The sequence below is a fragment of the Dipodomys merriami genome, unplaced genomic scaffold, assembly GCF_024711535.1.
Source record: "Dipodomys merriami isolate MVZ:Mamm:240054 unplaced genomic scaffold, mDipMer1.0.p SCAF_89, whole genome shotgun sequence".
NCBI classification, from domain to species: Eukaryota; Metazoa; Chordata; class Mammalia; order Rodentia; family Heteromyidae; genus Dipodomys; species Dipodomys merriami.
This window is the reverse complement of record NW_027206501.1, coordinates 3484747-3500173: the sequence shown is the minus strand read 5'-3', so window position 1 is coordinate 3500173 and position 15427 is coordinate 3484747. Positions and strand designations below refer to the sequence as shown.

Below are 15427 nucleotides of genomic sequence, written 5' to 3'. Positions count from 1 at the left end.
AACAGGAGAAACTAGTTTGAAAATACTTTTTTTTTTGAAGTTTTAACATTCTGTCAGTAAGGATCCAGATTAACTATGTTGGGGGACACCTAAAATCTAGTCTTCCTGAGTTTTTAGTTATCACGCAGATTGTCCTCTAAATACAGAAGAAACAAAATGTAAGTAATAAAAGATGGAAGAAATGGAAGAACACACAATACCTTCCACAAGGTATTTTTGCCAGAGCGCTCAGTAGGTTACAGCACAGAGAGTAAAGTAGTAAAAGAACATCACATGTGCCTTTTATGACATGCATTTTATATCAGTCTCACAGGTACTTGTTAAAGCAAGTGTGGACAGTTTGTAGTGTCAAAGTCTGAGGGGGTCTTGGTGATGCCTTATAAACTAGAAGTAAGGGAGCAACTAGGAAGGAACAAACTCAGCAATCATTCCTTTAGGCAGGGGAAGCAGAGGCAGTGAGATTTATAGGTAATGCTCAAACTTCAGAAAATTTGATCAGGGGTGTGTGTGTGTGTGTGTGTGTGTGTGTGTGTGTGTGTGTGTGTGTGTGTGTGTGTGTGTGTGTGTGTGTGTGTGTGTGTGTGTGTGTGTGTGTGTGTGTGTGTGTGCGCGCGCGCGCGCGCGCGCGCGCGCCGGGCCAGTAGTGTGACTCAAACTTGCATCCTGTGTGGCTTCTTCGCTCAAGACTATCACTCTACCATTTGAGCCACACATCTACTTCCATATTTTGGCTGGTTAATCAGAGGTAAGAGTCTCACAGACTTTCCTGCCTGGGCTGGCCTTGAACTCGCATGCTCAGAGCTCCATCTCCTAAGTAGCTAGGCTTACAGGTGTGAACCACTAGAATTCAGCTATGGTCTGTTCTTGCAGCAATAAAAACTTGAGGTAGGAAGAGGAAACAACAACAACACCTTCTGTACCAATGTGATGGCTCACCCACCACCACTGTTCAATGACTTGGTGAAAGAGATGGGAGGGTCCTAGGGATATAGCTCAGTGGCAGAGTGCTTGCCTAGCATGTGCAAGACCATGGGTTCTATCCACAGCATTGGAACCAAGTTTCTGAAAACAAAGGAAGGGAAGCATCCAAACCACAGGACCTCAAGGTGAGAATACTTGGTTAATGTGGTGGTTAACATGGTGGGAGAGGTTTGCAGGTAAGTTCTAGTCTCTGAAAATACAATTTACAACACACAGATACAAGCTGGTCAGGTTTTAAAAAATGAGTTAGAAAAATTATTTACTGAGATGATTGACTTGAGTAAAATGTAATACATTCTAATCACATTTTTGAGATTAGAACTGTTTTAGAGGGAAGATAGAGGAAAACAAAGTGATTAATAAAATGAGATGGAGGAAGTGGTATTTATAGTCTAAGTTGAGGATGAACAGAACAGGCTGAGATGAGAATAACAATAATTGGTATATAGTGCCAACACAAGAAACATTATTTTACTAATTTTCATTAAGTTGAATTTAAAACCCTTTTCTTGGGACTGATAAAACTATTTTTCTAAAGAAATACTTGAGGTCTATCACAAAGAATATGATACTGTTTTTTAATCTGAGACATTACAGGTGCATTTTGTTTAACCATACCCTAACTTTAGTGTAGACAAACAAAATTGTGTGTGTGTGTGTGTGTGTGTGTGTGTGTGTGTGTGTGTGTGTGTGTGTGTGTGTTTTGGCAAGAACATCCCAAGGCAGGAAACAGAATTAACCAAATAGGCTTGCCTCCCATCTATAACTCTTTTGTACGTGGTCTAGTCTACTGCCATAACTCTCATTGACCTAGAAAGCAGGCTGCTCATTTATCCTTGGATTATTCGCAGTTTACTTTAATCTATTTTGTTTTTATTTTGTGTGCCGGTACTGAGGCTGAACTTAACGGTCTGCCAACTATCCCTTGTGATTTTGCTTAAAGTTGGCACTCTATCTCTTGAGCAATAGCTCCACTTCCAGCCTTTTGCTGTTTAATTGGGAATAACCGTCTCAAAGGCTTTCCTGCTCAGACTGGCTTCAAACTGTGATCGTCAGATCTCAGCTTCCTGAGTTGTTAGGATCACAGGCAAGAGCCACTGATGCCTGGCTTACTCTCAGTTTATATAAAGAAAGGGAACTCCAGGGTCTATGATATGCGAATGATAAAAAAAAATTTTGGCTCCCACTGGTGCTGAAACTTGTCTGTGCAGTTTATCAGAAACAACCATTCATATGAACCCCAAAGCTGAATGCAATCAAGGGCTCTGCCATTGGGTGGCGCTAATTAGTCCCTTTGAAATGAGGTCAAGAGTAATTAACAATATTCTGGATCCATAGCTGATCTTCTCTTAGGGAAAACTCTCATTAGAAATGCATTTTCCTTCGTGCCTATTTTGCTTGAGTAAGGACAAATTTGTTATTTTCCAAGATGCTGCGGCTGCTATTGTTATTACAATACTCTTTCTGAATTCATTATGTGATATTCTAAGTTCTATTGCCAATGGAGCACAAGGTGAAAGCCACAGCAATATTAAAACAAGAATTTCAGTGTGTTCTTTTAAACAATGTGTCAATTTTAAAAAGCAGGCATCTTCAGTGTTTCCTTCCAGATCATTGCAGTGTTTTACGTCTTTAATTGGTTATATGTTTTTGTTTTATTTCTCATCACATAAAGTATACTTGAAGCCAAGCACCTTCTATTTCTCTACCTATGCATAATTTATTACACATATACATTCTTTCTCATAGCTTTACACACGGATAGATGTTTGGGGCTGGGGAACAGAGTTTGTGATGTACAAGGCCTCAGGTGGGTATCTGGGCAACCTGGTGGAACAGAACTTGCATCGGCCAAATACAGAATTGTTAAATCCCTGAGGACTTCAGAAAAGCACACTCCCCCCCCCATATATATGATTCTCTTAGTTGAAAACCAAGTTTAGTGGATCTGAACACATTCAAATCTACAGGTGTGCTATCCTTGACAGACTTCATCACAAGCATCAGAAATCAACTGAAGTGTTTTAGATACATGTGAACCTCATACAATTGAGATTTGCTTGGTTGTCCTGCGTTGTAACAGCTGGCCAGTGGACTTGGTGCTGGGACTGGTGAGCACAAGTCCCATCGTCAACCTTTAATTCAGTCTTTGTTTTCTACCTTCCTAATATTTGGAAACTGTGTTGGTGACTTTACTGACCAACACACAGAGGCCATGCTTATTTCTGACCCTTTTGGGTATCAACAGCTTTCTTTTGGAGGATGAAACCATGATAGAAGACTTTACTCTCCAGTGATTTTAGGATTCATGCCAAAGACAGTCTCTACCGTTAGAAATCTGGAGACAAATCCTTCTGTGAGACAATTTGCAGATAACTCCTGAGACAAAGAAAGCTTTTAAAAATATTGCCAAAGAGAAGAAAACATGGTTTATAATGACTATGACTTATTGTGTGCATTTTTTTTCAAGTGAAGTTGATGTCTGCCTGGAATTTTGGAAAAGGGAGTTCTGGGTCAGAATGGGTCAGCTTGACTCTCACGCTGTCTGCAAACAATGTGTTGAGTGTAATAACTTCAGCCTCTCTTAGATTGGAAATGCTTCTAAAGTGGAGGAAAGTATCTCCAGGCACCTAAATGTTCTGAAGGGATTGCCCAGGAAGAGCCAATGTGCTTTGTTCTAACTGGTTGTCTACCAAGTAGGAGAGGGTATAATGACTTCACGTATGCTCGTCATTTACGGCTAGATGCAGTACTCTATGGTCTCCCTCTCACAGAAGATGGTATTGATGTTTGGGAATCTTTTCAGGTTGATACTCCAGTGCTTCATCACCCTGCATGAATGTTCAAAACTATTTTCAATGCTGCCTACATGTTTTATCATGAATGTCATTATTGTTGATAATAGTTCAAAGCTAAAAAGGAACAATTCCTGGATGCTCACTGACTCCCATCTAGAAGCTAGCTCTGGACAGATAGATTTCTCCATTTCCTTTTTACTGAGACGATTGTTAATGATTTGAGAGAGAGAAAACAAGAAGCTTGCACCCTTTTTTTTTCCTTCCAGGCACCTGGTGTTCCCTTGCGGATTTTGCCTTTTCTGAGTTCTTGCGCTATCAGTGCTGAGATCAGCCAAGGCCCTGTCCTTGAGGACTTTGCTTCCAATTCCAGACCCTTCCTGTTTCTCATGAACAAGGATTACTTTTGCTTTCTATTCCTTCTAGGTTCAAGTCTATGAAATTGAATCCCTTAAAGCACTTCCTTCTAGAGGAGGGAATAATGATCACAAGCTATTTGAGGAAATTTCGGGGTGTGGGAGAGACTCATCTTTCTGAAAGATGGAGAAAGATGGAGCCTTCTTTTGACCCCAGTAAACCTCCATGCTCAATGGGCCGATAATGACCCATACAAACACTTTCACCTCCTGTATACAATGTTCCTCTTGCCAAAAGAATGGGAAAAAAAATACCCAAAGCTAATAAAATACAACTTTTCTCCCTCCAAAGAAAAGACAGTGAAGCCTAGGCTGTTATCCAGATCTGTAATGTTCAGAAAAAAGTTCCTTTTGTTTTGCCGGTCGCCAGAGGCTCACGCCTGTAATCCTAGCTACTCAGGAGGCCGAGATCTGAGGATCACGATTCAAAGCCAGTCTGGGCAGGAAAGACCATGAGACTCCTATCTCCAAAAGCTACTAGAAAACCAGAAGTGGCACTGTGGCTCAAGTGGTAGAGCACTAGCCTTGAGCTGAAGAGATGAGGGATAGCAACCAGGCCCAGAATTCAAGCTCCACGACCAACAAAAAAAAAAAGTTCCTTTTGTTTTGCTTTTTAAATTCTCTACATCGCTACATTTGAAGAGTTGGATAAGAATATTGTAAAGAAAAATGGCAAGAAGGAATGATCAAAAATCTAGAGTGATTTTCAACCCTAGATTGTTTTCTACCTGGCAGGTTATTAAAAGCTCCTGAGTAGGTTAGGGAAAGATGCTGCTGCTCCTAAGGAAGGAAAAATCAATTTTTTAAAAAACCAGCCAACTTTGTAAGCCATCTTATGAAAGGTCATTTTATAATCTTCTTGTATTTGTTGATCGATTTTACTCATGAGACACATTAGAAACATCTGTTAGGCATCAGATTTATAAACACACATGTAGCAAAAGAGAAATCACAAACCTGCTTGACGATTCCCCTTGTTCTTTCCTGCGGTGCGTGAGGACAGAAGAAAGATGATGATAAACTTGTGAATACATTTATAGCACTAGCTCATGGCCCAATTGGAGACTAGGGAAGCAAGTAGCTTAAGTAACCCCTTTCAAGAATGATCCGCAAGAACAACATTGTTTAGCATAAATGCTTCCCCACTTCATATCTCACATTCACTGTGGCACAGGAATGAGAGATCACAACATTTCTTGGCAAATCTGGTCTTACCCATATCTAGGCAATCAGCACAGATTGACTCTTCATTTGCCAGGGGTTAAGAAAAGGTGAGTCTGGTCTAACCAGATTGTTTCTGGTTACACTGGGGCCTCAGGCAGACTTTGGGGATCTAAATTTGGATGTGTTCATCTGTGAAGATGGCTTTGTACTTCAATCGCTGGTTGAGGCAGATTTATTTTTTCCCCATTGTGTAAAGTATGAGTTCCCATGGAGTAAGTCAGATTCATAGAAAGTCTGCCGGAACTCTTCTGGTTTTCTGTTGGGTAGTATTTTAAATAAACCATTTGGGCCAACTTAGGTCTAAGCACCATGGCAGGGATTCTATTCATTGTAAGTTAACTGTGGGCTTTTGGATACACACCTCGCTTTCTTGTAGGTCTTGGGTTTCTTAAGGTTTAAAACAGAAGGCATTATAGTACCAAGTCTGTAACTTTTGAGTTCTTTAAGTGCCTCTGGGCTTTTCTCAGAGCGTGATAACTTTCAATAACTCTGTACAATATTTCTCCTTCTCTTTCACATAGCATATTGATCATGTGATTAATCCTTATTCACTTCAAGAAGGAAATCAGGACAAATAATTTCTTCTCTAAGTCCTCTGTCATTAAAACTTTGAAATAGCCATGACTGAGACCTCTAAGACATATGTAAGAGAAAAAAATAGTCCTGAAAAGAGAGTAAGAGACTTCTTGGTTGACTCCCTAGTGGTTTTGAAGATATGGCATGCCTCTTCACCCATTGCTTTCTGCACTAGAGTTGATTCTTAAGCTTTGATTTCACATGACTCCCCAAGGAAAGCTTAAGGAGCAAAAGCATTCCACAGTACCGCCAAAGCTGTGGGGAACCAAGCAATGGAGCTGGGGTTTTCTTTTTCTTTCTTTCTTTCTTTTTTTCTTTTTGGCCAGTCCTGGGGCTTGAACCCAGGACCTGGGCACTATCCCTGAGCTTCTTTTGCTCAAGTTAGCACTCTACCACTTGAGCCACAGTGCTACTTCCAGCTTTTTCTGTTCATGTGGTACTGAGGAATCAAACCCAGGCCTGCATGAATGCTAGGCAAGCACTCTACCACTAAGCCACATTCCCAGCCCAGGGGTTTTCTAGTAACAATATTGTTTTGATAGTGGTGATGACGATTTTGACAATGTGCTTGCTTCTCTAGTTTACTTTTCTGCTCAGCACTGTTGCCATCATATGTGTTCCATAGTTTACATATTTATATGTCACCTCCAATGTTCTTTCAATATATATTTGCTGAGCTTTGAGATTTTAACTTGCCGTTCCCCACCCCATCCACTGCATTCTTAGTGACTGGAACAGGACCTTCCATGTAACATGTGTTCAATGAATTTTTGATGAATGTGTATGTTGAAGACCAACTGCTTGTTCTCTTCAGAATTTCCTTAGATTCTGAATGTTAGAAGAAAATACACTGTGTAAATAAAGGAAGTTCTGGTCCATCTCTTACTAGTCATTTTGTATACAGTCAGCCAGCTAATTATAAATCTAAAAACATCCCTCTAAGTTATTGCAATTATTCTCCTCACAAACCTAGAACTCCTTTCTAAAGCAAAGGCCTGAAATTGGCTTCAGGGAGTTGGTGAATATATTAACCATGAGGGCAAAGTTGGATGATATATGGAATATTGTTCTTGGGGTTATCAAGCAACCATAAATAAGCAACAACAACAATGAAGTATTGTTAGAGGGAGAGACATCACAACATCTAGACTCCTATGAATTTTGCCAGTGATTGTTGCGTCATTGTGGACAAATGACAGGTTCTCAGTAAATGAAGCTGAGACCCAGGCGAATGAGGCAGCAGGGAAAGGTGACTAAAGATGATTGACAGGCTCAGTGACAGCAACAGGCTAAGGGCAGGCGTTTGATCTATCTCACTCCACCTCCACCCTTATTTAAATGGGGAAAATATCAAAGGAAAAGAAGAAATTACATGAGTAAAATAATAGTCAATGCAGTGGGAGAATTTGACTCATTATTAAATGGTTCTTTCTTCTTTCAGGCTTCAGAATGACTTTTAATCCAAAACGCGAATAATCATAGAAGATAATAAACTACTCTCCTGTCATTTGAGAAGCCTGTAACAGTTTCCCTACAAGACTTCTTTTTTTACATTTATCGAAGAAACTTTGTGAAGATGAGCAACATATAATTTCCATGAAATTCTCAGTTTTGATTCACAGACTCAAGGAATAGATGGCAGAGTGAGGTTCCTTTTCAAAGGAATTGAATAGCCAGTAAAAAGGATCCCAGTAAATTCCAAGATTGAAAACGAAAGAGGATTTGAATCCACACCTTCACTCAGCAGGCTTCGAGGCTTCTATCTTTGCTAGAATTCCATGTCTCTAAAGTTCTGGGGGTGGGACCATGAATGTCTGTGCCCCAACGTTGACCGTTCCAGCTACTGACCTCTAGGAGAGCTGACCTGCTGTCCTGCTGATGCTTAGGGATCATCTGTCCCGCTAATGCTTAGGGATCATCTTGTCCGAGGCCCAGGGCAAGACAAGGAAGCTGCTGACCAAGTTCTGTGTGGTGATGGTACATTTGTTACTTCCTGCTGGATTGTGTGATACAACATCACACAGCTCCACTAACAGCCATGCCAAGAACCCAGTTCAAGTGTCCCCTGCTGATCTTCCAGACCCTGAGCCCCTGTAGTGAGGTGCCTTAAATCTCAGGAAACACACTGAGATTGAGGTTTTGTAGGACTATGAATGGAAATAGCCAACATTCTAAAAGACTGAGCTAGATAAGCAATTTAATAGCCTTTGAACAACTTGTAGAACTGACTACTTTCATCAAGTTGAGTGACTCAGAAAAATCTTCCTCATGACTTACTGGCTTTGGAGTTTCAATGATTACTTTTTTAATTAGATGATGACAATGTTTTAATATGTACTCTGCTAGTTGAACTACACTTCAGGACACTGCCTGAAGACATTAACTTTTTTGAAAAAAAATCAGTGTGGTTGGTAATTTTTTGGACCATTAATAAGATTTCAGATCATGTCCTCCTTCGAGACTTTTTAGGTTCCCTTGGGTTTAGGCATGGTGGATAACCTTTGGACAATGCAATGGGAAGGGAAGTAGTATGACTTGGAAAGCTTGAATGTTAACTCCAGATTTTAATCTGACTGGTCCACTGCCTCTTGTAAATTCTACTTCTGCTGTTAATATTTGTTTGCTCAGCCAAGTGAAAGCATAAGTGAAAATGTAAGGGCATCCAGAAGAGAAATGACTTAGGCTGAATGAATGTGCACTGACACATTGCTTTCAAGGGCAGATGATAAATAATCCTTATTCTAGTTGTGGACTGTGGTTCTTACCTTTGGAATTCTGACAGGCTTTATGATTAGATGTGAACATGAAATAGTAGACACATCCCTACAAAAAGGATTACATTCCTTTCCTCTTCAGTCCAGGTCTTTGGAGAGTGAGGAAGGAGAAAGGAGTCATTCAGTGTTGCACTTGTATTGCTACTACCAAGATCCAAACAATACAGAATGAGACCAGCCAACAGGAACACTTTCTCTGTGTGCATTCATGGCTTGTTGAGAAGACTAGAGGAGACTCAGCTCCAGCACCAGCTGTTGCACGGATACCTACTTGGTAGGACTACAGGTGTGCAAGGCCTTCAAGTGTGGTTTCCAGGTGGCGATGGAAACAGATTTCTCATCAGCTGCGTAACTCCGCCAAACGCACTGTATGGGGTATAATGGGGACAGAAAAAAATGGAGCAAGAAATAGAATAAAATGAAAAGGATAATTATTCATTTACTACACATTCAAAACCTTTTCCTTAGCAAAGTGTAGCCCTGAAAACATGCCCAAAAGAAGAAGCAGACTGGCAGTTATACATACTCTGCCATATCAAAGCTTTTCCAAAACACCACAACACCACAAAGCAGACACACCAAGATATATAACAATACAAATTTTGTGCCAGTACTTGGTTGAACTCTCAGCTTGGGCACTGTTCTTTAGCTTTTTCACTCAAAGTTGTTGTTCTACCACAAAGGTCACACCTCTACACTCAGCTTTTTGGTGGTTAATTGGAGACAAGGGTCTTATGGACTTTTCTGCTTGGGTTGGCCAAGATCTGTAGCCCTCAGCTTTCTGAATAGCTAAGATTACAGATGTGAACCACTTGAGGTTGTTCACATAATATACATAATATACACATAATGCACATAACACAATTTTTGAGCCAGTTAGGGATAAACATTATCTATCTCAAGGGAAAACAGTACTGTTCAACCTGGTCAATACATACTGATGTCCAACAATCCGAGGGTGAAGATGCAGTCTGGGCCTTTCATTCATTGGCCTTTAGTTAACAGTTGATAAGACAGAAGCAAAAATTACCAAAAATCTACCTTACAACTAGTACAGTAGCTATTAGGCTAATAACCTTTAAGGTTTGTGAATGACTTAATTAGTGAAAACCCTGAGGTTGAACTGTGAAATACTTTTAATGTTAAAAAAGTGAAGATATGCTGGCTTTTGATTGGCTGAGATCTGAGGATCATGGTTAAAAGCCAGCCTGGGAAGGAAAAACTGTAACAATCTTATCTCTAGTTAAATACCAAAAATCCAGAAGTAGAGCTTTGGTTCAAGTGATTGAGTGCCTACACTGAATGAAAAAGCTAATGGAGAGAATCTAGGCCCTGAATTCAAGCCACGGCACACGTGCACATGCACGCACACGCGCGCACACACACACACACGCGCGCACACACGCACACACACACACACAGGCTCATACCTGTAATCCTAGCTACTCAGGAGGCTGAGATTTGAGGATTGTGGTTCAAAGACAGCCTAGGCAGGAAAGTTGGTGAGATTCTTACTCCAATTAGCCACCAGAAAACCAGAAGTGGCGCCATGGCTCAAAGTGGTAGAGTGCTAGCCTTGAGCAAAAGAGCTCAGGGACCCAGGCCATGAATTCAAGCCCCACAACCAACCAAAAAAATAAATAAAGAGAGGGATTTTGTAAATGAGAAAAAATGCTCAGATAGAGGTTAAGGTTCCTACAAAGTTAAGAGGATTGAGAAAGGATCTCCTATAGCCCCACTCTTGGGCATAGCCCTCCAGTGGGAATTTGCTGACTGCTTGATAACTGAGGTTGAAACACTTCCACTGAAACTGTCTATTTGAAAGATTGCCTGCATGCACATTCCCTTACAGAGCTTGGTAAATTTATTCCTTTTGCAATGAGCCTGCAAGCATTTTTTAATACCAAGTGTTTGCTCTGATGTCTTTAGAGAAAATTTTTTATTACGATTCATTACTCAGAGCATTCTATTTTATGTGACAAATACATTTAAATGGGTCACATCCCTACTGTATAACTATCAATCAAGATTTTGAAATGTACAATGAAGAAAAAAAGTGATCTAATTATATTTGCTTTCCCGAGAATATCACTGGCTGAATAAGAGCTGCACAAACAAGTTAAAAACTGGTACAAACTACTTGGAAAAACTGTCCTGTAGTGTCTATTACAGTTGAATATATATGTTTACTGTGATAAAGCTGTGAATTCCTAGGTAAATATTCAACAGATAAACTTAAATACACTTGATAAGCATACATACCATTAGCCAGGTACTAGTGGATCATACTTAGAATCCTAGCTACTTAGGAAGTTGAGATGGTTGAAAGCCAGTCCAGGCAGACAGATCCACGAGACTCTTATCTCCAATTAATCACCAAAATTTAGAGGTAGAGTATGGCTCGAGTGATAAAGAGTGCTAACATTGGGTAAAAAAATCCAAGGGAGAGAGGTCCTGAGTTCAAGCCTCAGTATTGGCATGTGCATGTGTGTGCCTGCACATGTGCGTGTGCATACACACACACACACACACACAAAAGATAACACCTCATACTGATTTCTTAAGTAAAAATAGAATTATCACAACATCTATTAACAGTAGCATAAATAGGAAGGTGTAATATGTGCACATATTGGAGAATTGAATATTGAAGGTATAATACGGACACACAACTAAGGTCAATCATATTGACTTTTTAAGAATGATGTTGAATAGTGAAGCCAAAAGAGGGCACTCCTAGGAGAGGATCACAAAGGCACAATATCTATACATATCTGATCACATAAAATGATACTCATTGAATGAACTCCAGGAAATGGAAATGAGGTTTTGTTTCTTTTTTGCTGTTTTTGTTTTCTTTTGATCTGCTTGTCTTTGGGAGGGTAAGGAGAGGCACAGAAATGGAGGGACCAAGGGTGAACAAATGCAGTAGTGGTCCTCACTGGATGTGATGTAGAAAATGAACCATATAACTTGTGAATGGGAATGGGAGGGAAAAACTGGGAGAGAGTGTGATGCTGGCTAAAAAGAAATGCACTAATTTCCTGACTTATGCAACTGAAACCCTTCTGTAAATCACCTTCATAATAATTTAAAATAAAGTCACCCCCAGGACAAAAAATGAATGATGTTGAGTGACCTAAATGACAAATGTATGAGTGACATAAATGACAAAGGTACTCTGCGCTGGTGCACGGTGCTGCCTCATGGAAGCTGGTAGAGGTAGGACACAGGTAGGAACTGATCTCTGTCTAGCTGGGTATTGAACAGGAGGACTCAACTCTCTTTGGAAATTGGCTCTTTCCTGAATACTCATTCTACTTCATGAAACATCTGGGAAGTGCCATGAAAATTTACAGCAGAACTTAAGGAATGTTTTATGCTGTGAAGGAATTTTTTTTTTAATTTATATTTTCTTAGTAGGATTCCTTTGCTAAAGCTTTATCCACACAGCTTATGTTGATTTAACTGCTTACCATGGAAGTCTGTGCTATGCATCTTGGCATCATAATAGGTACTAAAGCAATTACTATCATTTCTGCAGTTATTCAATTTTTTTGTAGCTGTGTCTACACAATTTTTAGAATGATTGTGAAGAATCAGTAGCTGGTATCAGTGGGACAGGACACATCTATAATCCTAGTTACTGAGGAGGCCAGGATCCAGAGAATCACAGTTCAAAGCTAGGCAGAGAAGTCTGAAAGACTTCATTCTCCAAAATAACTAGCAAAATGACAGGCAGGAGACATGACTCAAGTGAAATAACTCCAACTGAACAAAGGCAAGCAAGTATGAGACTCAGAGTTTAAACTCTGGTACCAACAAAACAGAAGCAACAACAAAAATCAATAAAATACATACATTTGTGTGTGTGTGTGTGTGTGTGTGCGTGTGTGTGTGTGCATGCACACACGCACACGCAGGTAATGGGGCTTGAACTCAGGGCCTGGGCATTATCCTTTATCTTTTTACTTAAGGCTGGTGTCCTACTACTTGAGTCACATTTCCATTTCTGGCTTTTAGGTGGTTAATTAGAGATAAGAATTTCACAGACTTTCCTGCTCGGACTGGCTTTGAACTGGGATCCTCAGCTCTCAGCCTCCTGAATAGCTAGAATTACAGAAAAACACAGATTTATCATCTCAGCTTCTTTTCTCATAGTGAAGCTCAGAAATCTTCTAGTGCTATAAGAATCTAGATAGCTGCTTTCATTAAACAATTTTCTTAAAGGTGACATACGTATTGATACTCTGAAAAAAAAAGACATAAATAGAACTAGAGGCATACAGCATTGTCTGAAAACAGTAGGGAAAAAATCCAAAACAATAATTCACCAATAATGGCACCAAAGTATCACTGCATAATGTTACCATACATTAGAGGCAAGAGAGGGCACTCTGAGAAAAGTGAAGTGTTTCTTTCTACTAATATCTGACGTCTTGTTTGTTGTCAATCAAGGGCTAAGCTCTTGATCCCTTCATTACTCTTCATCTAAACATGCCTTGTAAGTGAGAAACACTGGAGGGCTATGCCCAAGAGTGGGGCTATAGGAGATCCTTTCTCAATCCTCTTAACTTTGTAGGAACCTTAACCTCTATCTGAGCATTTTTTCTCATTTACAAAATCCCTCTCTTTATTTATTTTTTTGGTTGGTTGTGGGGCTTGAATTCATGGCCTGGGTCCCTGAGCTCTTTTGCTCAAGGCTAGCACTCTACCACTTTGAGCCATGGCGCCACTTCTGGTTTTCTGGTGGCTAATTGGAGTAAGAATCTCACCAACTTTCCTGCCTAGGCTGTCTTTGAACCACAATTGGTGAACTTTCTACTATGACCACTCCTGCCTTCCTGTTCTGGAGAATCATTATTCAGTAGTTCTTTGGTAAAATCCTTCCCTTAGTTTCCTTATACTCTATTTGAGCAACATCTATTATTGATCTTGTATCTTCCAAAAGGATCCTTCAATTTTTTTATCTTTTTCTTTTTATTATTACACATCTTTATTATTATTCTTTGTGTGTGTGTGTGTGTGTGTGTGTGTGTGTGTGTGTGTGTGTGTGTGTGTGTGTGTGTGTGTGTGTGTGTGTGTGCGCTGGTCCAGGGGCTTGAACTCAGGGACTGGGTGCTACTGTCTCTTAAGATTTTATGCTCCAGGTTAGTGCTCCACCACTTGAGCCACAGTTCCACTCCTGGCTTTTTGGTGTTTAATTGGAGATAAAGAGTTTCATGGGCTTTCCTGCTCAGGCTAGCTTTGAACTGTGATCCTCAGATTTCTTGAGTAGTGAGGATTACAGTTATGAGCCACCAATGCCCAGCTTCATCTTTGTTTTTCTTTTTATTGAGTTTTCTGGGAGATTATTTTACAACTTTATTTTTATTCTATTTCTCGCCATTGTTAGCTTTTCCACATGTAAAAATTTTTTCAGTACTGGGGATGGAACTCATGACCTTCTGAACAATCTACTACTTAAGCCATGTCCCAGTCTGTTAGGATTTTTTTTCTATTCATCTATTCTTTTTTTTTTTTTTTGTACCAGTACTGGGGCTTGAATTTAGGGCCTCACACTCTTACTTGGCTTTTTTTTTCACTCAATGATGGTGTTATGCCACTTGGGCCACATATTTACTTTCAATTTCTGGCTAGTTAATTGCAGATAAGAGTTTCATGAACTTTTCTGCTATGCTCACTGCAAACTTGATTGTCATATTTCAACCTCCTGAGTAGCTAGAACTGTAGTCATGAGCTACCAGCACTGGCTTCTTCATCTATTCTTATGAAGGATTGAAGCAGTAAAGAGGATGTATCTGCATAAGTAGTTTGGATTCATAGACAAACAGCCTCACTCTAGGGTGACTAGATAAGATCTAATTTTTTTTGTAGGAAGCCAAAGTTTCAATACACAATTTTATTATTTTGTTCCAGATAGCTTCCTCAAACTAACTTTTACTGATCTCCTCTTGAAGGGAAGTAAGCCAATGAGGGTTGATTTCACAAACTTTCACTTAATTTTCTAGTAAAGCATTATGGCTCCATCCTTAATGATTCAGTGTCTCCAGAGTTAGTTTCAGACCCAGAACGTTTTTTTTTTTTTTACTTTTTTTTGGGGGTCTGGTCATGGGGCCTGAACTCTGGGCCTGGGTGCTGTCCCTCAGCTCTTCAGCTCAAGGTTTAGCACTCTACCACTTGAGCCACAGCGCCACTTCCGGCTTTTTTCTTTTTTGCTTATGTGGTGCTGAGGAATCGAACCCAGGGCCTCATGCATGGAAGGCAAGTACTCTACTACTGAGTCACCTTCTCAGCCCCTTTTGTTTTACTTTTTGTTTGTTTGTTTTTTGTTTTTATACTGTTACTCAGGCCTGAACTCGGCTTTTTTTTCACACAACCATTTGAGCCAAAGCTCCACTTCCAGGTTTTTGGTGGTTAATAGAGACAAGAGTCTGTGGGACTTTCCTGTCCAGGCTTTGAACAACAAAGCCTCCTAAGTAGCTAGGATTGTAGGAGGATACAGTACTTTGTGTTGAAATGAGAGATGGATTTGGATTTAGACGACATGGATTTTAGTCCTAGCACCTTCTCAGCTTATCTGGAGGACTGAATGACAGAATATATGGGAAGCACTTAGGAAAAAAAAGTACTTCATGAGTACATAGAAGTTGTGACATTT

The 15427-nt window shown here is 40.0% G+C and overlaps 1 protein-coding gene across 3 annotated transcripts in view; it reads right to left on the bottom strand.

The window, feature by feature from the left end:
• Positions 1-15427, bottom strand: part of Kcnq5 (potassium voltage-gated channel subfamily Q member 5) — a 549988-nt gene that overhangs the window by 62890 nt on the left and 471671 nt on the right. For 2 of the 3 annotated variants that reach the window (XM_070012173.1, XM_070012174.1), the window contains exons 8-9: positions 9038-9132; positions 5150-5176 (exon numbers count right to left, since the gene is read on the bottom strand). In XM_070012173.1, the coding sequence (XP_069868274.1) occupies positions 5150-5176; positions 9038-9132 (122 nt within the window). The remainder of the gene's footprint in view (positions 1-5149; positions 5177-9037; positions 9133-15427) is intronic. The other variant, XM_070012175.1, reaches the window with a different exon arrangement.